This window comes from Gopherus flavomarginatus, chromosome 1, assembly GCF_025201925.1.
Source record: "Gopherus flavomarginatus isolate rGopFla2 chromosome 1, rGopFla2.mat.asm, whole genome shotgun sequence".
Taxonomy (NCBI): domain Eukaryota; kingdom Metazoa; phylum Chordata; order Testudines; family Testudinidae; genus Gopherus; species Gopherus flavomarginatus.
In genome coordinates this window covers 335466954-335490778 of record NC_066617.1, presented here as the reverse complement: position 1 = coordinate 335490778, position 23825 = coordinate 335466954, and the positions used below count along the sequence as shown (strand labels likewise).

General features: G+C 38.9%; 1 protein-coding gene across 6 annotated transcripts in view; it reads right to left on the bottom strand.

Moving 5' to 3' along the window:
- Positions 1-2205: 2205 nt before the first annotated feature.
- The window catches only part of C1H11orf65 (chromosome 1 C11orf65 homolog), a 39743-nt gene continuing 18123 nt past the window's right edge, over positions 2206-23825 (bottom strand). For 5 of the 6 annotated variants that reach the window (XM_050928416.1, XM_050928425.1, XM_050928388.1 and 2 more), the window contains 7 exons: positions 22398-22490; positions 20478-20531; positions 17695-17898; positions 13998-14131; positions 8043-8213; positions 7733-7788; positions 2206-2743 (listed from right to left, as the gene is read on the bottom strand). In XM_050928416.1, coding sequence (XP_050784373.1) covers positions 2562-2743; positions 7733-7788; positions 8043-8213; positions 13998-14131; positions 17695-17898; positions 20478-20531; positions 22398-22490 — 894 coding nt within the window. In that variant the 3' untranslated portion in view covers positions 2206-2561. Of the gene's footprint in view, positions 2744-7732; positions 7789-8042; positions 8214-13997; positions 14132-17694; positions 17899-20477; positions 20532-22397; positions 22563-23825 lie in introns of those variants that run through there. The other variant, XM_050928378.1, reaches the window with a different exon arrangement.

The window sequence follows — 23825 nt, the reverse complement described above, 5'->3', positions numbered from 1 at the left end:
GGCAATATTGGCTGTATTTGGAGTTCTTTAATGTCTGAAAATCAAAAAGGAATTCTACAGGAAGTGGAAACAGATTTTTCAGGATGAATACAAAAGAATAGTTAAGTATGGATGGATGGAAAAAAATCAGAAAGGTTAAGGCACAAAATGAGTTACACCTAGCAAGGGGCACAAATGTCAATAAGAGGAGATTTTATAAATAAATTAGGAGCAAGAGAAAAACAAAATCAAATGTAGGTCCATTACTTAGCAGGGCAGAAGGGTTAATAGATGACACAAAAAGGCTGAGGTGTTTGTCTATTTTACTTCAGTCTTCACTAAAAAGGTTAGCTACACCCAATGCTTAACACAGTACCGAGCAAACTGGTTGAAACTCAATTGTCAGACACAAAGATGAACATAATTTGTTGGGGAAGAGTCAGCTTGGTTTATGTAAAGTGAAATCATGCCTCACTAATCTACTAGAATTCTTTGAAAGGGTCAACAAGCATGTGGACAAGGGAGATCCAGTGGATACAGTGCACTTAGATTTTCAGAAAGCCTTTGACAAAGTCCCTCACCAAAGGGTCTTAAGCAAAGTAAGCTATCACGGGATAAGAGGGAAGGTCCTCATGGATTGGCAACTGGTTAAAAGATAGGAAACAAAGGGTAGGAATGGTCAGTGTTCAAAATGGCTAGTGCTGTCCACCAGGGGGTCTATTCAGTCCTATTCAACATATTCATAAATGATTTGGAAAAAGGGGTAAACAGTGAGGTGGCAAAATTTGCAGATGATACAAAACTACTCAAGATACTTACATCCCAGGCAGACGCTGAAGAGCTGCAAAAGGATCTCAAAAAACTGGGTGACTGGGCAAAAAAATGGCAGATGAAATTCAATGTTGGTAAATGCAAAGTAGTAATGCACATTGGAAAGCATAATCCCAACTATCGTTATAAAATGATGGGGTCTAAATTAGCTGTTACCACCCAAGAAAGAGATCTTGGAATAATTGTGGAAAGCTCTCTGAAAACATTCATTCAATGTGCAGCAGCAGTCAAAACTAACAATGTTGGGAATCATTAAGAAAGGGATAGATAAGACAGAAAATACATTGCCTCTACATAAATCCATGGTACACCCACATGTTGAATACTGCGGGCAGATGTGGTTGCCTCATCTCAAAAAAGAGATACTAGAATTGGAAAAGGTTCAGAAAATGGCAACAAAAGTGATTAGGGGTATGGAACGGCTTCCGTATGAGAAGTGATTAATAAGACTGGGACTTTTCACCTTGGAAAAGAGAAGACTAAGGGGGGGGGGGAATATGATTGAGGTCTAGAAAACCGTGACTGGTGTGGAGAAAGTAAATAAGGAAGTTATTTATTCCTCATAACACAAGAACTAGGGGTCACCAAATGAAATTAATAGGCAGCAGGTTTAAAACAAACAAAAAGAAGTATTTCTTCACACAACGCACTGTCAACCTGTGGAACTCTTTGCCAGAGGATGTTGTGAAGCCCAAGACAATAACAGAGTTCAGAAAAGAACTAGATAAATTCATGGAGGATAGGTCCATGAATGGCTATTAGCCAGGATGGGCAGGGATGGTTTGCCAGAAGCTGGGAATGAGTGGCAGGGAATTGGATCAGTTGATGAGTACCTGTTCTGTTCATTCCCTCTGGGGCACCTGGCACTGGCCACTGTTGGAAGGCAGGATACTGGGCTAGATAGACCTTTGATCTGACCCAATATGGCCATTATGTGTTCTGCCATCTCAGACCAATTCCCATCAGTTTGTTTTAGAAGGTTTTTTGCACTGTAGACCTGCTACTAAGAAACATGAAATGATACTCTAGTTCAAAACAAAAAAAAGCCCCCTCCCACCCACCCCCCTTTTTCAGGTAGGTTCAGACCAAGGTTAACATTTTTCATTCAGCCCTGCTCGGAAATGTAACTATTCAGTAGCTGCTCTGCCTTCAAAGCAGCAAATTCCATTGATACAATTGTTATACTCTGTAGGATCTGCTGGGTTTTAGAACTCTTGACTGTAACAGTGTGTGTCAAATAGAAGCAAGAAGATAACATTGGGCAAGTCACTTAACCTTCAGTCTCTTCACTGCTAAAATCAGGGGTAATCCATAGCTAGCTCACAGGGGTACTGCGAGGCTTAATGGACTCGTAATTGTTTTCAAAACATTTTGAAGCTTAAAAGTCCTGGAAGTGATAAGCATCAGTTGTAAGCATCCACTTTATATTAGAGGCTGGAAAAAAATCTATAGAAAGAACAGATCACTATAATATTTGCTGAAGCATTTGGCATAATTTTATTGTATAGAATGTAGGTGTTCTAGAAGAGGGAGAAAAGTAGGGGAGGTTATTATTAGCACATTATGACTGATTCAAACCAGTTTTGGATACTGTTTTAATTTGTTTTTATAGAGGAGAGAATCATGCAGCATGTTTGTGTTTTACATGCAGATTTCTTGTTTAGTCAGCTCTAACTGCTGAAACTATAGCTCCATTTCATATCAAATTGAAGTAGAGCAAAATAGTATTCTAAAGAATAGGAGCAAAATTATCATTCAGAATTGTTACCCATTGGGAGATTACAAGGTGAGTTTAATGGTGTTATAAATGTCCCTGACTTGAAGTCTATTTCATTTAAAGGTAATGGATTAGGGGTTGGTGTGTCCTGGATGTTTCCATGGGATAGCTGTGAGAATTCACATAGATCATGTTCTGATACAATAAACTGGAAACCTAAAAAAAAAAATTGAAATATGTCAGAAAAATCTGTGCGAGGCAATGTAGGTATTATTTAAACTAACTGTCCCGCAGTCACACTTTGACCTATCATAGTTCCTTTCTCTTTATAATATTCATACATGATAACTTTTTTTTTTAAACCATATAATGCTGTTTTAAAATAACAAAGATTAAACTCAGAAACTCAGCGCACTTGAACAACCCTGCTTAAAAAGTTCTGTTTGTGTTAGCAAGATTGAGGAAATTAGGATGAACAAAAACAACTTTAGGAAACATGCCTTGCTAGCAGTGCTTTATTTTTTCTTTTATCCTGTACCACTGTTAAAAAAAAAAAATCAAATGTAAATACAGTCCAATTATCCAACAATGAAAGATATTCCCTTTTTCTCCCCAACAAAAATAAACTAGGGGCCAAATTCTACTTTCCCAGTGGAGTAACTCATTAGTAAATCTCCAGAACTCAACAGAGTTATTCTGGATTTACACAGTGCAAATGAGAGCAGAATTTGGCCCTTTATTTGTATCTTGGCCTTCTTTTGACTTGTCTCACCACCCTTTAATCTTCTGTGAGATGGTGCATATTACTACAGCCCAGGCCACTACATAATGTCTAAACAGAGTGTCATTGTGAGAGCTGCTTTGTCAGGATGGCCCATAGACAAGAACCACTCTTCTGTTTGACTTAACTAAGGCTTGTCTACACACAACAGTTTCACTGATTTAACTAAAATTGTTTTAAAATCAATTTTGTTGAATCAATTGAAACACCTGTGAGGGCACACATCAGCTTATAACTGGTTTATATCAATTTAACTTTGGATTCCCTGCTGCTTCAGCAACTGTGTTGTCTGTCACTGGAGCAGTGGTAGCATAACTGAAATATTTTTACATTGTTTTCTCTGATGACAGCATTACTGTTAATTAAAAATACTCAAGGCTTTTTATTTGCATTGTACAATCATTTTAATATTAGACATCAATTTTAGTAAATTACTTTTAAAAACCCCAGAGCCCTGACCTCTACCTGGGTACGTCCACACTACAGCTTAAAATCGATATTAGTAAAATCGATTTTATAAAACAGGTTTTATAAAATCGATTTTACGCATCCACACTAGGGCACATTACTTCGGTGGTGTGCATCCATGGTCCCAGGGTACCATCGATTTCCGGAGCGGTGCACTCTGGGTAGCTCAGTAAAAGAATGGGACCAATAACTTCGATTTCCGTCCACACTAACCCTAAATCGATTTAGTAATATCGATTTTAGGGTTACTCCTTTCGTTTAGCGGGAGTACAGAAATTGATTTTAAGACCCCTTAAAATCAATTTTAAGTGCCTTGTAGTGTGGACGGTCACAGCGTTAAATCGATTTAACGCTGTTTAAATCGATTTAACGCTGTAGTGTGGACCTGGCCCCAGAATCAGTGGAAAAATCAATGTGTGTATACATTCCATTGCACTATCCAATGTCTCTTTACTAATGGCTAGATAATGCTGCCAGTACTAAAATGTCCTTGTAATTTCTAAACATTATAGATGACAATTTCCTAACTCAAAAAGTGTTGCAGCCATCACTGGAGGATTCTATATTACACTTTGTCCTAGCAGATAAAGAGGAACCGATTACCAAACTAAATGTTAATGTAGCTTAGGTACAAGTGATTATGACTTGATCGCATTTATATTGTGCAAGCTGAATAAAATCCAGACCACTAATATATATACAGAATGGGAAGAGACTGTCTGGAAAGGAGTACGGCAGAAAGGGATCTAGGGGTTATAGTGGACCACAAGCTAAATATGAGTCAACAGTGTGATGCTGTTGCAAAAAAAGCAAACATGATTCTGGGATGCATTAACACGTGTGTTGTGAGCAAGACATGAGAAGTCATTCTTCCGCTCTACTCCGCGCTGGTTAGGCCTCAACTGGAGTATTGTGTCCAGTTCTGGGCACGGCATTTCAAGAATTACATGGAGAAATTGGAGAAGGTCCAGAGAAGAGCAACAAGAATGATTAAAGGTCTAGAGAACATGACCTATGAAGGAAGGCTGAAAGAATTGGGTTTGTTTAGTTTGGAAAAGAGAAGATTGAGAGGGGACATGATAGCAGTTTTCAGGTATCTAAAAGGGTGTCATAAGGAGGAGGGAGAAAACTTGCTCATCTTAGCCTCTAAGGATAGAATAAGAAGCAATGGGCTTAAACTGCAGCAGGGGAGGTTTAGGTTGGACATGAGGAAAAAGTTCCTAACTGTCAGGGTGGTTAAACACTGGAATAAATTGCCTAGGGAGGTTGTGGAATCTCCAACTCTGGAGATATTTAAGAGTAGGTTGGATAAATGTCTATCAGGGATGGTCTAGACAGTATTTGGTCCTGCGATGAGGGCAAGGGACTGGACTTGATGACCTCTCAAGGTCCCTTCCAGTCCTAGAATCTATGAATCTATGAATACTTGGTGCTTTAATAGGGCCAATTTCACAAAGCTGAAAGCAATTATGAGCTATCAGCTGAGAGGAAGAATTAAAATAGAAAAATGTGAATGATATTTGGGAATTATTTAAGAACACCTTACTAGAGATCCCAAAAGCCACAATCCTGCAACTGAGGAATAAGGCTGTGCTGGTTGAAAAACAACCTGGTTTAGAGGGGGAGTGAAGACAACTATAGAAAATAACATACAACAAATGGAAGAAAGGGAAAGTTGATAGTAATGAATATAAATCAGAAGTTAGGAATTGCAGAAAATTGATAAGGGAAGCCAAGGGACACAAGGAGAATTCAATTGGCAGCAGACTTAAGGACAATAAGGAGTTTTAAAAATATATTAGGAACAAAAATAATATTGACAATAGTACTGGTCCAGTACTAGACTGAAATGGTAGAATCATCAATAATAATTGAGAAAAGGCAGAGGTGGTCAATAAATATTTCTGTTCTGTAATCTGGGGAAAAAACAGATGATGCACTCTCATCATCTGGTAATAATAAAACTCTTTCCATTCCACTAGTATCACTGGATAATGTTAAACAGAAGTTAGATATTTTTATATCAGCAGGTCCAGATAACTTGCATCAAAGATTTTTAAAGGAGTTAGCTGAGGTGCTTGCTGCACCATTAATGCTTATTTTCACTAAATTTTGGAGCACTGAGGAAGTTCAAGAAGACTGGAAGAAAGCTAAAGTTGTGCCAATTTTTAAAAAGAGTAATTATAGGCCTGCCAATCTGACATTAATACCAGGCAAGATAATAGAGCACCTGATACCGGACTCAATTAACAATCAGCTAAAGGAGGGTAATGTAATTAATGCAAATCAACATGGTATCAACTAACTTGATATCTTTTTTTGATGAGATTACAAGTTTGGTTGATAACGGTAATGATATTGAAGTAGTATTTAAACTTCTGTAAGGTGTTTGCCTATGGGTGGTGGGTATAATAGGCCTCCCGTGGCACAGTCACTGCTGCCAGATGCCAGTTACGGGTTTGGTGAGGGAAATTTTTGTTTATTATCATGCCTCATGCAGGTTCCAGGGTGGCTGACGAAACAGTATGTGTTACTCAGCTTCCTGGGTTCATCAAATTACATTAGAATCTCCCTGGACTCCAAGGAGATTACTGATGAACTCAGGAAGCTGAGTAGCAGATACCACCTCCCAAGCTGCCCTGGAACCTGCATGACACATATCAAAAGCTCAGATTCTTCCAGAAGAGAGAATAGCTTTTGAATTTTCCTGCAGGGCAGCTTGGGGTCTGGGCAGGGGAGGCGCAGGCTGTGGCAGGTTGGGGGTGGAGTTCAGGGCTCCACCTGACCCAGGGCTCCTCCTAGTACTGGAAGTGTTAAGTATGGATATAGCCCAAGTACCACACACAGTATAATACCTAAGCCTATACAGAACACACACACACACACACACACACACACACACACACACACACCCCTTTGTCTGGTTGTCAGCTCCCACCTAACAACTACAGTCAAGAATATGGTCCTAAAATATACTGGGAGCACGTGTATTACATGCATTAGTGATGGAGTCACATATCAGCAATAACCCACATTAATAAATGAAAATAAATCTTACTACATCATCCCAAGAGATCTCTGTTTTGTGTATTTTTAGTTTAAAATAGTGAAGTATTTCCTTGAGTCTTTCAAATGGATAAATGAAGTATACAAGAATCTTCCACACTGGAACACTTGGAAAGCACAGCTCTTAAAACCAGGCCTTCCTTGGATAGTAAGGTCTTTGGGTCAGGGCCTGTCTTTTTTATTCTGTGTTTGTATAGTGCCTAGCACAGTAAAGTCCTGATCCGCAATTGGGGAATCCCAGGCACTACTATAATACAAATAAATAATATGCCTGTGAACCAACATATCTGGTAGGTCTAATTTTAGGTTTACGGGCCTGCTAATAGCAGAGAAAAAACATGTAAAAAAATAAACTAAATTATTGCATATAAAACCTGATTGTAAAAAGACGCAGGTATTACTAATACAGAGGAGACAGAAATTCAATTTTAAAAAGACTAGAGAGACCAGAACTTGTTTGTTTTCTCAAAGATGAGCAATGCTGATGTTTGGAGAAATGTAAACAAATCAGATTGTAGAAGCAAATGTGTAAATCATAATTGGCTACAGTTGAGTTTAATAAAAAGGGTTTGACTTTGAAAAGGCTATTCGTATTTTCTGGAACTCTACATTCCATTTTCTTTTTCACATATTAGGTTAAAAATAACTTACACTTTTGATATTCATAACAAAGATCACCAGATCTTGATGATACTGATAAATATACTGATTTCTTGGTAAGTATGCATGATTGGAAATTAGAATATTTTTGCCTGGAAGCTAAGGATAGTGGATATGGAAAAAATAATTTACACAATAAACATGGAACATAGCTGCAATTTTTAAAGTAATTTTTGAGAGCAAAATTGTGTTTGAAGCCATTTACCACAACTATAATTGGCGCCACTTACCCTGGTAGTTAGCTGATGAGTTGCTTGTTGCAATTTCTTTCCACTGACTAATATATCTAAACAAATTAAGCAAACACACATTCAGTTTAAGGTACAATTAACAAAATCCTGGAAATTAAACACAAGTTTAATCTTTTGAGAAGTTAACTTTTTGGAAGCTGAAACATTTCCAAGAAGATCAAGGCCACAGTACAGATCAATGGAGGGAGAAGATTTAAAATGGGAGAAGCTGGAGCTGATCAAGGCTCTATTATAGATAATAAAATCCTTCAGAAGGGAAAGAAAACAAACAAAAAACCCACATACTTACTCTTCAAAGTTAAGCGCATTTGTCCATTCCAACAGCTCATCCACTTCCCATTCCATTACATTGTCTGTTCCTCCTTTCTCAACAGCATTGATGATGCCTTCTGCACTTCTCTGAACTAAGATTGCCGTGGTAGGGTCCTCTGTTTTGACCCGCAAACTTCCTGCATAATACCTAATAGTGAAACAAGAATATATTATTGCAGGTTACTTGAAACAGTTATATTTTCTGACGCTAAGGGGCACTATATCCCAACATATTGTCTTATTCTAGCAGAACCAACTAAGGATAACATGGGTGGTCTGTGAATAGAAATATTATGTACCTTAGTCGTTATTAACTTTGATTTAATGGTGACATAGCAAGGAGGGGAAGAGAATCAAGTATGTGTGTACACAATTTAAATATAGATTCTACTTTTTTTTCTTTTATCATTTTAATATCAAATATATTAGACTTTTTAATCCCAAATGATCCTCAAAGCATTTTACAAAATGATATAACAGTTATGTAGGCATCACCTTCTCCACTACCATATAGAGTAACTTCTGGGTTTTTTAAACAGTACACCACACCATACACAACCATTTGTACACTGGATATACAACTGAAACAGAGATCTTCCCAGAGGTGACCATTTCAGGTATATGAGAGGGTCAAAAAATGACCTATCTTCTAGAAGAAGCTACTTTTATAAATATTTCCCTAACATTTTAAAGCACTTGTCTTGACCCTGTACGTTAATGATGTCAGGACTATGCCTGTGAGAAGGATAATCTAGAATAAATTAGGCTAGAATAAATGAGTAGATGAAAACCTGAGTGTCCCATTTATATTATATATTCTTAGTTCTTGTCTTTGGGAAATTATTCCCCTTTGTTTAGGAAGGAGGATACTTGCAAGAACACATATGGGCCGACTTGCCTCTTCCTCTCAAAAGAATACGTCATTCTTCATGCCTGCCCCACCTCCCAGTAATGTAGGAAGAAAGAAATCACAAGGAAAAACTGATTTTTGTTGTTAAAGAAAACATTGTTAAACACCACAGACAATCCAACTATTTTAGGCTTATTGAAATTCTTTGGGCATCACACATTTAAATGATTTGCAAGCTCTTTGTGGTGAGTAATGTTATGATATTACATAAATGGAAGTAACTTTAAAAATTATACTACAAAGACAGTTGTGTGTCCCTTTGCCTTTTACATATAAGAATGCCATTTGAATTATATATCAGGTCAGAATGGGACAAAAGCTGAACTTCAACAATTTTCAAAACAGAGCTGTATTTCTTTCTTCTATCTCTGTAGGCTTATTCCTTTCTCTGGCAAATTCCCATTGACTTCAATAGACCTGAAGAAGAGCTCTGTGTAAGCTCGAAAGCTTGTCTCTGACCAACAGAAGCTGGTCCAATAAAAGATATTACCTCCCACATCTTGTCTCCAAGGAAAGTTTTGCCTGAGTAAGGAATGGAAGATTTAGTCCATTTATTTTTAAAATGCCTATTATGGTGACCCAGTGACACCCAGAAACAATCATCTGCTTCATAGACTGTAATTTGGGATCAACTTCTTATCTTGTTTCTTTGGCTGGGGTAAGAGGAATTTTAACATTCCCATTACAGCAGCTTGTTGTGTTGTGCTGCTGAAACTCTGGCAAAAGTGGAGTTGTGTTCTCCTCCTCAAAGTGAGGTTAGCATTATATTAGATGTGATGAGCTGGGTACTGCATTACAATATTGACATATGTGGGCTTAATTCTGATGAATCTGTGTTAAGCCAATGTGTTTGGAACTGGTGATGTGCAGCACAATACTGTTATCCCTCTTGAAAAAAACAAATAAAGGCTTATATAAATTCTATAGTCTATGCTATGCAGGATGTCAGGCTAGTGGAACTGATCATAGAGATTTCTCGGACCCTTAGAATCTGAATATGTTACCATTTAAAACTCATACCTCTGCATGCTATATTTTTTCTAATAAATTAATTTTGTAGTAATCTTTAAAATAAAATGAATGTCCAGTTAAATGACACCCAGTGGTATGCCTGTATGGTGATGGAGGCACTTGGGATTGCAGTTGTGTACTTTTTATACATGTCCTTTTAGGCTAAAAGGGGTAAAAAACACGGGTGATGTTGTGCTGGGAGTCTACTACAGGCCACCTAATCAGGTGGAAGAGGTGGATGAGGCTTTTTTCAAACAACTAACAAAATCATCCGAAGCCCAAGATTTGGTGGTGATGGGGGACTTCAACTATCCAGATATATGTTGGGAAAATAACACCGCGAGGCACAGACTATCCAATAAGTTCCTGGACTGCATTGCAGACAACTTTTTATTTCAGAAAGTTGAAAAAGCTACTAGGGGGGAAGCTGTTCTAGACTTGATTTTAACAAATAGGGAAGAACTCGTTGAGAATTTGAAAGTAGAAGGAAACTTGGGTGAAAGTGATCATGAAATAATAGAGTTTGCAATTCTAAGGAAGAGTAGAAGGGAGTACAGCAAAATAGAGACAATGGATTTCAGGAAGGCGGATTTTGGTAAGCTCAGAGAGCTGATAGGTAAGGTCCCATGGGAATCAAGACTGAGGGGAAAAACAACTGAGGAGAGTTGGCAATTTTTCAAAGGGACGCTATTAAGGGCCCAAAAGCAAGCTATTCCGATGGTTAGGAAAGATAGAAAATGTGGCAAAAGACCACCTTGGCTTAACCACGAGATCTTGCGTGACCTACAAAATAAAAAGGCGTCATATAAAAAATGGAAACTAGGTCAGATTACAAAGGACGAATATAGGCAAATAACACAGGAATGCAGAGGCAAGATTAGAAAGGCAAAGGCACAAAATGAGCTCAAACTAGCTATGGGAATAAAGGGAAACAAGAAGACTTTTTATCAATACATTAGAAGCAAGAGGAAGACCAAGGACAGGGTAGGCCCACTGCTCAGTGAGGAGGGGGAAACAGTAACGGGAGACTTGGAAATGGCAGAGATGCTTAATGACGTCTTTGTTTTGGTTTTCACTGAGAAGTCTGAAGGAATGTCTAATATAGTGAATGCTTACGGGAAGAGGGTAGGTTTAGAAGATAAAATAAAAAAAGAGCAAGTAAAAAATCACATAGAAAAGTTAGATGCCTGCAAGTCACCAGGGCCTGATGAAATGCATCCTAGAATACTCAAGGAGTTAATAGAGGAGGTATCTGAGCATCTAGCTATTATCTTTGGGAAATCATGGGAGACGGGGGAGATTCCAGAAGACTGGAAGGGGGCAAATATAGTGCCCATCTATAAAAAGGGAAATAAAAACAACCCAGGAAACTACAGACCAGTTAGTTTAACTTCTGTGCCAGGGAAGATAATGGAGCAGATAATTAATGAAATCATCTTCAAACACTTGGAAGGTGGTAAGGTGATAGGGAATAGCCAGCATGGATTTGTAAAGAACAAATCGTGTCAAACTAATCTGATAGCATTCTTTGATAGGATAACGAGCCTTGTGGATAAGGGAGAAGCGGTGGATGTGATATACCTAGACTTTAGTAAGGCATTTGATATGGTCTCGCATGATATTCTTATAGATAAACTAGGAAAGTACAATTTAAATGGGGCTACTATAAGGTGGGTGAATAACTGGCTGAATAACCGTACTCAGAGAGTAGTTATTAATGGCTCCCAATCCTGCTGGAAAGGTATAACAAGTGGAGTTCCGCAGGGGTCTGTTTTGGGACCGGCTCTGTTCAATATCTTCATCAACGATTTAGATGTTGGCATAGAAAGTACGCTTATTAAGTTTGCGGACGATACCAAACTGGGAGGGATTGCAACTGCTTTGGAGGACAGGGTCAAAATTCAAAACGATCTGGACAAATTGGAGAAATGGTCTGAGGTAAACAGGATGAAGTTCAATAAAGATAAATGCAAAGTGCTCCAGTTAGGAAGGAACAATCAGTTTCACACATACAGAATGGGAGGAGACTGTCTAGGAAGGAGTATGGCAGAAAGAGATCTAGGGGTCATAGTGGACCACAAGCTTAATATGAGTCAACAGTGTGATACTGTTGCAAAAAAAGCAAATGTGATTCTGGGATGCATTAACAGGTGTGTTGTAAACAAGACACAAGAAGTCATTCTTCCGCTTTACTCTGCGCTGGTTAGGCCTCAACTGGAGTATTGTGTCCAGTTCTGGGCACCGCATTTCAAGAAAGATGTGGAGAAACTGGAGAGGGTCCAGAGAAGAGCAACGAGAATTATTAAAGGTCTTGAGAACATGACCTATGAAGGAAGGCTGAAGGAATTGGGTTTGTTTAGTTTGGAAAAGAGAAGACCGAGAGGGGCCATGATAGCAGTTTTCAGGTATCTAAAAGGGTGTCATCAGGAGGAGGGAGAAAACTTGTTCACCTTAGCCTCCAATGATAGAACAAGAAGCAATGGGCTTAAACTGCAGCAAGGGAGATTTAGGTTGGACATTAGGAAAAAGTTCCTGTCAGGGTAGTTAAACACTGGAATAGATTGCCTAGGGAAGTTGTGGAATCTCCATCTCTGGAGATATTTAAGAGTAGGTTAGATAAATGTCTATTAGGGATGGTCTAGACAGTATTTGGTCCTGCCATGAGGGCAGGGGACTGGACTCGATGACCTCTCGAGGTCCCTTCCAGTCCTAGAGTCTATGAGTCCACTGAAACAACAGTTAATGCCAAGGAATCATTTGTTTTTTCTCTCTTCAGAAAACAGACTATAACATTTGGCCTACTCAAGCAGTGGTTATAAAAATATAACTGTTTGTCCTGGGAGCCACAACTTTTCTTCCATTAAGCTATCATTAGAGATGATTGCTCGATCTGCCTTCCTACCTACTTAACATGGTTTAATGTAGATGTTATACAATATAGGGGTGAAGATTTTGTGTGATTCCACTGGTCAGGACCTTGGAGGTGGATAAACAGTTGCCCATAAGTAGCTATTGGTTTGTTCTAAAAGGAAGAACCTGAGTTATTTCAGGGTGTGAACTTCCAACCCTGCAGGTTCTTGGAGGCTGGAGACTGTTTTTTGCTAGCTTCTTAATTTGTTTGCTTAAAACAAGGAGGCTAGACACTGGCCATAGCTGCAAGATCCTGAATGTCGAGTTTTTTGGTTCTGGTTAGACTACTGCACTTCTTAGGCTGCATGGTAGATGTCTCTTATTAAATGAACTATTGGCAATCTCAGTTAGGAATGCTCCATGGTATTCCAAACAAAATCTACCATATAGTAACAGCAGTTGTCCTTGGCACAGATGGTGACCCTGCTTGCACTTAGTGATTCAGTGACTACTGTTTGCGTGTATAGGTTGGTGTCTTGGAATGAAGGTGTTATGTTTCTGATCTTGTTCTCAGCTTATTCCCGGTGGCTTATACAGCCATTCCAGATATGGGTGATCTTCTCTGGGAAACAAGATGAAAATTCCTGGGAGGAGAGGGTGCTATATTCTAGAGATGATGGGGCAATGATCTACAAGCAGAAGAGGAAGCTGCCTATATGTGGAGTTCCTCTTTTCTGAATAGAACTGGGAAGAACTATCACCCTCTCTGATGCTGTCTTTCTCTATGCTCCCAGATGTTTTTGCGGAAATCCACATGACAGATAGTACAGCCCAATGTCACATCACCTCCTTCTGCATTGCCTCCACAGCCCCCAGTGCATAGCTGCAGAGGGATATAACCAATAAAATAATAACTCCTGTAGGAGCTATCCATTCTCAGATATAGAAGAGGCAATATCCTGCTGCCCCAAATGGAACTAGCTCCATTTGGAAGTTCAGCAGAACTTGGTAGTGATATACAACTCAATTACTTATAACACAGTTACACAGCGTTTTAAGATAATTTAGCCATGAAAGTTAATGATTTCTGAAAAGACCCATAACCAGAATACTACTCTAATCATGCCCAGAAACATAAGTCTGAAAATTGCATCAACTCACATTTTTGTCATCCATTCAATTTTTCTCCTTTTTCTTCTCTGGTCAATGTCTTGTTTCCTCTTTAGCTTAGAGTAATGGAATTCCTTTTCCTTTGTGTTGTCCTCATCAGTTACAGGATCTATGGTCCTCCAAAACTACTGGCAAATGTGATGTATTGTTTGGACTAGTTTCACAAAAACACCATGACTGATTTTCTTCCCCTCTATCCCCTGGGCATGTCTTCTCATTTATAAATCCCATGATTGGTCCTTTACATTGAGAATAATTAAAGATTTACCACTTGCCTATTTTGCTTATCTGTTCAGCATAAGATACATTATCTTATCAGTTGCTTGAAAGACACAAGGCTAAACATGCAAGGAGTATATTTTCTCTTGCAAATATTAATTCAATGGTAATTGCTCCTTGCCTTGGTAAATTTCTGCATAAAAAGAATGCTGATTCTTTAATAGCTGATATTCTGCTTAATGTAATGGAGAGAAAAATCTCATGGATAACATACTGAGAAGTAATATAATAATGTATAAAAAACAAATAATGGCCAAACACAGATTAGGTTTCTCTGAGAAGCTCCAGAACTGTTATTCAGAGGCTACCACTAGACAGGCTTAAAGGAAAAGGCATAGGGATAGATGTAATAGGGAAGACGGAGGAAGTAAGCAGAATGATTTTATGCCTAGAATAAGAGAACATGAGTCGGAAGTCTGATTCCTATTCCCTACTCCGAAACTGACTCTCTGTGACCTATGCAAGTCACTTAACTTCTTTGCCCCTCAGTTTCCTCATTTGTAAAATAGAGATAGTAACATTTGCCCACTTTTGTAAAGTACTTGGAGATCTTTGGATGAAAGGTGTCCCTATGTATATGCAAAGTCTTATTATTATGGAAGGAAAGGGTTACCTACATTTCCATAACTACTGTTCTTCAAGATGTGTTGCATATGTCCTTTCTACTATAGGTGTGTGTACATCTTGTGCACAAATGTTGGAGATTTTTCTCCTCAGCAGTTCCTATTGGAGTGGCTCAAGTGCCATCCTGTTGCTGTGCACAACCGCATGCTGATGTAAGAGGGCGGAGCTGCTCCCAACCTCCCTCAGTTCCTTCCTACTGGATGCACTCTGATATAGAGGGGAATGCGGATGGGTCATGGCATAGACATGTGTCACACATCTCAAAGAACAACTGTTATATAAAGGTACGTAACTGGTTCTTCTTCAAGTGACTACACATGTCAATTCCACTCGTGTTGATTGGTGAAGGATCTGCTCAGCTGATCTGCCAGTGTGTTTTGCTCCCCTGGAAGGGAAACAGTTTTGAGGTGAATTGAATGGGTTATACAGAAGTCCCAGAGGTGAACTGCCTCCTGGCAGAGCTGGACTGACTATGCCCCTCCTTGATTGGTTATATAAAATATAATCACTGAGTTGTCTGTCATATTCCACAGACTCCCACCCCCCCAACCCCCCCATCTAGGGGAGGAAGGTTGAGCAGGCTAGACCTTGCTTGTAACTCCCTGACATTTATGTGAGCCTTTAGGTCTGGAGGTGACCAGAGTCTTTGAGTTTTCAGGGATCCAATATGAACTCCCAAATCTAGAGATGATGCGTCTGTGGCTCGAGTGAGTGTTGGAAGGCAGGGAATGCCCACACAGACTTTTAGAGGGCCTGCCCACCAATCCAGAGACAACAGGATTAACTCTGGCACTTGAACCACCTTGTCCAAGTGGTGATGATTCGGGGCAAATACTGATGCTAGCTATGTATGTAGTATCCTGAGTCGCAGCCTGGTGTATTGTACTACACAGATCTATGCTGCCATGTGACCTAACAGGATGAGGTACTTGCATGCTGTTGGGAGCAGGTAAGCTTTCATTTGAAGTACTAGGTTCTGAATAGTTTCAAACCTGATTTGTGGAGTCGAGGACTGCTCAATAAATTGTATTATCTGTACAGGCCTCAGTACTGATTTTTCTCTACTTCCTAAGAGCTCCAGAGCACTGAATATGGATAGAACAGTGGATATGCTAAAGAGGACTTTAGAGTCTGACTGAGTTCTGATCAACCAATCATCCAAGTGTGAGAACACATGGACACCTAATTTTTTAATATGAGCTACTACCATTGTCATGCACTTTGTGAATACCTGAGGAGCAGCTGCCAGGCAGAACAGACACACTCAGAACTGATAGTGTCAACTATTCATCACAAACCTGAGAAACTTTCTATGGTTGGGACATATTGTGATATGGAAGTAAGCATCCCTCAAGTCAAGGGCATCAAACCAGTCTCCTTATTCCAGGAAAAGGATAATTGTCACTAGGATAACCAGGCGGAATTTTATTTTCTTCAGCAACTTGTTCAACTCTCTTACATCTAAGATGGGCCTGAGGCCTCCTTTGACTTGGGGATCAGGAAATAATGGGAATAAAAGCCTTGTACTCTGAGGCACAACAGTACTTCCTCTATGGCCCCTCTCTGAAGAAGAGATTGAACCTCCCACTGAAGGGTAATCTGGAGAGAGTGGTCCCTGAAGAGGAATGGGATGTGGTGGAGGGTTGAAGTAAATTGGGTGGCATACCATCAATCCACCATGCTTAGGACCTACTGGTCTAATGTTATATGGGTTGAGGCACTTAGGAAGTGGGAAAAGTGATTGGTAAATAAAAAAGAAGGAACAGACAGAAATGAAGAGACTGGTATACTGTCTTCAACAACTCCATCAAAATGCCTGCTTGGAAGAGGCAGCTGGACAGCTAAAGGATGAGCTAAAGGAGTGGAAAAGTGGAGTATGTTAGAATAATAGGATTAGAAAAGATGTCTGATGGTGTCACATCAAATGATTCATGTCACTATGCAGTGTATTAGAAATTATTTAAATGTTGTAATGCTATGTATCATATCTGAAAAAGAATTCTGTTCATTAGTGCAGCCCTGTGGTTGCTCTAACTTGCCAGCTCAGACTCAGGACAGAGAAGACAGAAAGATGGCTTAGACCTGCCTTTACCTCCGCAAACCTTCAGATACCAAGTAATCCAGCCCTAAATCATCTCATGATTGATACCTGAAATGGAGTTATACTGTTCATAGTCATTCTTGGGATCCAAATAATTCCCTGAATAACTAATTAAATTCTGTAATTACCCTGTGTTATGTTTGTACAAACCTTTCACCTTTAAAAATTTTACCAATTATTTCCAAAAGAATTTAACAAAACATAAATGGCTTAATTTTAACATAACATAATTTCAGTATGTTTTATATTTTAAGCTATACATTGTATTAGAGAAAAGGACATTGACTCCTCTCGCAGATTTTTAATCCAAACAAAATTATATCTTCATATGGAGACGGATGAAATTGTATTTTAATATTAAAGTATTATATTGTACTTTAATAAACAGTTTTCATATTCAGCACAAGATCTTTTAGTACAGTACTTACGATAATTTAATCATATTCTATTGTTCAGTGACTTGGTGATGAGGAACATGTTATAAATAAATGATCATGATATTATTATAACATCTCATAGGGAGTGACTATTACCATAGGTCATTATTTCAAATGGAAATAAAGATCCCACACATTATGAAGTGATCCATATAGTGAGTAAATTAAATCTCCATAATGTGTAGGTTATGTAAGAAAAAGAAGTTAGTGTTTTAAAGAAAAAATGTAAATGCTATTCTTTGCTTACTCTGATCGAAAGAAGTCTCCAGCCATTATTCTCCACACGCTTGTACCAGCCACTGTGGTCATCTTTCCAAATCTTTCCATGAATAGCCTTTGGCAGCAGCTGTTTGTATGTTGGCTTTGTATAATCTTTAGGGCTGTTAGCACACATATCCACAATGGGTCTATGAGTGAATATTTTGTAATATATACTTGGAGGATATTTAGTCTGTAAAGAAATATCACACTTGAAAGTGAGAGATCTAGTTAGTGACAGTGTCTGTTATAAATAAATGTTCCTACTTTTAAAAAAAATTGTCAGATTAATACCTTGTCTAACTCTGTTGACATAAATGGGTTTACAGAAGCCATGAAACTGTTCTTTACCTATTTCAAAGTAGTTTAATACCATATAGGATAGGCTGAAATTGGAAGATTTGATTGGCTGATTACAATTCTGAGTGAAATTAAAGATCCAGTCCTCAACTCAGTGAAATCAGTGGGAGTTTTGTCATTAACTCTAAGTGAGTTCTTTGCAAGGTCTTTGGTGTGTTGCCACAAGCATACACAACATTTATGAGTATTTATTGTTTCTCTTATAATGTTTATTTTTCTGAACTGAATGGGGGAAGTTTATTGGGAAGAGAAATGAAATTGAAAAATATTTAAAAATGAAAAGTTAAGTGTGCACAGTAGCTAGACCAGGGACTGTGAGTCTGTATTTGTGGGTTGTACTTCCAGGTACACTGCAAACTCGCTGTGTGACTTAAGTAAATCATATAATCTTTCTTTTCATCAGTTTTCCTGTCTGTAAAATAGAGATAATAATTTACGTCTCTCAAATGTCTATTCTGAGGATTAGTTAGTCTTTGTAAAGCAATTTGATAGCCTCAGATAAAAGCTGCTAGTACATGCAAATTAATACTTTTACTTAATGGACCTTTCTGATGATCTGAAGATGAGAAAATACATTAATAAATTAGATTCTAACCTGTAATAATTTCTGCAGTGAAACTAATTTAACTGCTTGGATGGCTAAATAGGTTTTAAAGAACTGAGAGGGTTGTTTTTTTTTTGTTGGTTTGGTTCCAAGCAACCCACTCTCTCAGTCAGAGATGCTGTAATTTCATTGACAAGTCCTGGTCAATCTGGTATGTTCTCAATTGAAGTATATAGATTAGCAGCCCTGTTTCCATAGTCCAAATTGCTTAGTAGTAAATAGGTGAGAAAGGGAAAAATTCTGTCTAACCCATGATTTTTCTTCCTGAATGCCCATTGTGAAGACTGACATGGAGGTGATGGAGTATAAACTGACAACCTGTGAGGGAGTTAAAGAACTTTCAAAGAGGAATAATAGGTAATTAAAGCATACGTTCCCTCCCTCTGCTAATATTACTTTTTAAATGGAAAATGTTATGATTAAAGATAATCATCTCTCTAACACTAGAGATGGAAACCTAGAAATATAAGGTCCTGTTGGACGGTCTCGTAAATATACTGCAAATACGACAGCTTAAAATGCTAGGACAGTTCTGATTAAAATAACCATTTTTCAAATTTATATTTTGTCATGGTGCTAATGTTTGGTAAATAAACAAAAGAATGTGTTGGCTCCGTAATTCCAATCTAAAAACTTCATCCACCTCCACGCTTACTTTCACTGAACTGGATAATTTTGTAAGTAATAAATCAGCTCAGCATCTTGATCTCTACACCGTGCCTTCCACCAGAGAGCAAACTGTTCCTCTGATGTTTTATTAATATCATATGTCACCAAGGTGAGGTTTACTAATGATGTATTATTCATAAGTTGTTATTAGCCAGGGAAGAGTAGGTCAGAAGCAGAAACCAAATAATTACAGGGTAGAAGTCTGCCAAATACAATTTACTAGAAATTGCTAGCCAGGCAGCAGGGAAGAATATTAACAATAAATCAGCTTCTTTCCAGCTTTTTCAAGTGCTGTAGCAATAGATTTACAATCCTGTATTAGATATTTTGAAAGTAGGAGACTTATACAGGGCTTTTGCTATTCCAGAGTGACTGTTCAGCTGTATAATACTAATAGGCAAATACTTAAGGCCAAAATCTAAGCAGATTCTTGGGTCAAAATTTTCAAACTGAATCCATATTAGTCACTTAAATAAAGGCTTGGGGTGAAATCCTGGCCCCATTAAAACCAATGGAAAAATTCCTGTTGACATAAATAAGGCCAGGACTGCACCCCTGATTATCAAATCCAGAGCAATGAGAGCACCCACAAATGCAAATGAAAATTCAGACCATTTAGTCAGGTGTTAAGAATGGATTTAGGAAGCTAATTTAGAACATAAGAATGAGTATCCTGTCTACCGACAGTGCCCCAGAGGGAGTGAACTCAAAAGGCAATGATCAAGTGATCTCTCTCCTGCCATCCATCTCCACCCTCTGACAAACAGAGGTTAGGGACACCCTTCCTTACCCCTCCTGGCTAATATCCATTAACGGACTTAACCTCCATGAATTTATCCAGTTCTCTTTTAAACGCTGTTATAGTCTTAGCCTTCACAACCTCCTCAGGCAAGGAGTTCCACAAGTTGACTGTGCGCTGTGTGAAGAAGAACTTCCTTTTATTTGTTTTAAACCTGCTGCCCCTTAATTTCATTTGGTGGCCCCTAGTTCTTGTATTATGGGAACAAGTAAGCACCCTGGTTATAAAATACTAACCTTGCTAGTTTGTTAGAATATAATTAATATAAGTCCATTAAGTTGTGATTACCGAGATATAGAATGAATGTCGATATTTCAATATTCTTTAAAACACTACTTACACCACCTAGTCTGAATCGGACATAAACACCTGCTGCAGCATCTAGTAACTCTGCCTGCAAGAAGAAAAAGACATTCATCCACAATGCTTCCAAATCAAGACAGAAAGATACAGTAATGAAATGAAATGAGTGGTGTCCTTAATTCCTAGAAAACAACTGATTTCTATGGGCGCAGCCTTCTCCTTTCCTTTTTCACTCTAATTCTACCTTGGATATGCTTTTACTTTTGTTGTTTACTGATACTTTCTTTTGTAACTAATATATATTTCTTTTTTGACATATGATTTCAGTTGTGTGCAATCCACAAAGTATCCTACATCAGTAAATCTTGGACTTCAAATGATGGAACAGTCAAAAAATGTATTTGATTTATAATGCTGTAATGATCCTTGTCTCCCAGTACTATGCCCCAAATAAAAGACAGTGAGACAAATGTAGTGTCCATCTTTAAAAAAGGGAAGGAGGAGGATTCAGGGAACTACAGGCCAGTCAGCCTTATCTCAGTCCCTAGAAAAATCATGGGGCAGGTTCTCAAGGAATCAGTTCTGAAGCAGTTAGAGGAAAGTGATCAGAAACAGTCAGCATGGATTCACCAAGGGCAAGTCATGCCTGACTAACCTAACTGCCTTCTGTAAGGAGATAACTGGCTCTGTGGATGAGGGGAAAGCAGTGGACATGTTATTCCTTGACTTTAGCAAAGCTTTTGATATGGTCTCCAACAGTATTCTTGCCAGCAACTTAAAGAAGTATGGGCTGGATAATGGACTATAAGGTGGATAGAAAGCTGGCTAGATGGTTGAGCTCAACGGGTAGGGATTAATGGCTCCATGTCTAGTTGGCAGCTGGTATCAAGCAGAGTGCCCCAAGGGTCAGTCCTGTGGCCGATTTTGTTCAATATCTTCATTAATGATCTGGAAGATGGCGTGGACTACATTCTCAGTAAGTTTGCAGATGACCCTAAACTGGGAAGAGTGGCAGATATGCTGGAGGTTAGGGATAGGATACAGAGGGACCTAGACAAATTAGAGGAATGGGCAAAAAGAAATCTGATGAGGTTCAACAAGGACAAGTGCAGAGTCCTGCACTTAGGACAAAAGGAATCCCATGCACTGCTACAGACTAGGAACCGAGTGGCTAGACAGCAGTTCTGCAGAAAAGAACCTAGGGACAAGAAGCTGGATATGAGTCAACAGTGTGCCTTTGTTGCCAAGAAGGCTAATGGCATTTTGGACTGTATAAGTAGGGGCATTGCCAGCAGATCGAGGGATGTGATCATTCCTCTCTATTTGACATTGGTGAAACCTCATCTGGAGTACTGTGTCCGGTTTTGGGCCCCACACTACAAGAAGGATGTGGAAAAATTGGAAAGAGTCCAGCGGAGGGAAACAAAAATTATTAGGTGGCTGGAGCACATGACTTATAAGGAGAGGCTGAGGGAACTGGGATTATTTAGTCTGCAGAAGAGAAGACTGAGGGGGGGATTTGATAGCTGCTTTCAGCTACCTGAAAGAGGGTTCCAAAGAGGATGGATCTAGACTGTTCTCAGTGGTGCCAGATGACAGAACAAGGAGTAATGGACTCAAGTTGCAGTGAGGGAGGTTTAGGATGGATATTAGGAAAAAAATTCACTAGGAGGGGAGTGAAGCACTGGAATGAGTTACCTAGGGAGGTGGTGGAATCTCCTTCCTTAGAGGTTTTTAAGGTCAGGCTTGACAAAGCTCTGGCTGGGATGATTTAGTTGGGGATTGGTCCTGCTTTGAGCAGGGGGTTGGACTAGATGAACTCCTAAGGTCCCTTCCAACCCTGATATTCTATGATGCTATGAAATTAAAATTAACATCTTGAACTATTTTGTACAGTACATGTGTAACATGTACACAGATATAGCAATGAAAATACATCAGTAAATATAGCCCTTACCTCTCTAGGGTCAATGAATTTCATCAGAAGATGAGGGTCCCCAACTCCTCTAAAACCTATTAGTTCTTTGTAGTATCGAAAGACACGGACATTCTGTAGAGAAGTATAAATATACCAAGAAAAACTGTTGTTCCTGGATTTTTTCCACATTTTGAACATAGTCATGACACTATTCAGGGTTTTCCCATGCCAAACCACACAGAATTTCACAGAAGCACAGTGGACAGTGTGGGGCACAATCCATCAAATGGTCTCTCAGAGTTAAACTTGTGCCTGGTGTACTCATCCCAGTCCTGAAGAGTGAAGTTAATAACATTACAGCACTGCTGAATTCAGTCAAATGTGTGTAACAAAAACTGAGTCTAGTGCATATTGAAAAACTAAGTTTATATTGTTTATTTTGGTATTAAGTCATAGTGAGTTAAAAGTGAGATGGCTTTCAGAGAAAGAAATGCATATGGATACAAATTAAAAGTATGGAATTGCTGCCATATACTAGGGGGAATTTTAAAGTAGAACATCTAAATCTCCTAATTTACCATATATCAGAGGGGTAGCCATGTTAGTCTGGATCTGTAAAAGCAGCAAAGAGTCCTGCGGCACCTTATAGACTAACAAACGTATTGGAGCAAGAGCTTTCGTGGGTGAATACCCACTTCGTCGGATGCACCTTCGTCACATGCATCCGATGAAGTGGGTATTCACCCACAAAAGCTCATGCGCCAATAAATCTGTTAGTCTATAAGGTGCCACAGGACTCTTTGCTAATTTACCATAGTTATCCTGGAAAAGACCTCTATGGTAAGACTCCCCACGAGACCACCTTTTCTTCCTCAGCTTTGGACTTAGGGGATTACTTTTACAATAACCTTTTTAAAGTCTGTCCATTTCTTTCTCTGTGAACTAGGTTATTACCATGGTATCTAAGTGCCTTTTACACTTCCCATTTCTGTTCAACATCCTTCTTTGCCTCGCTTTACCATCATCCCATCATTAACAATTTACAACTCTTTAAATGGCAACTTTCCCCAGTAATACAGTAGTCACCCACCCTCCTGATGAGGGCTGTTCCTCTGTTCCTAAAGCTACTGTAATTGGTGCCACACTGCATGCTATGTGCTACAGTAGACTGTGCAGAACACAGAATAAAAAGACCAAAACACTGCTGAAGGAAACCCACACATTCCACCTAAATGAATACACCATCCCCCTTTGGTAATGTGATGTGATTTTTTTTTCTGTGGCAGCTATGGAATTCTACCTGCTTTTGACAATATAAAATTACATATCATTTTTAATATACTGTATATGCAGGCTTCTGTGGATAGTTAGCTCTCTATTATGTTTTCTGGTCAGCATCAGCACTATGTATGTGGACAACTGTATTGGAAGTGGGATTAACACCACAGGAGTTCCTGCTCCTGGCAG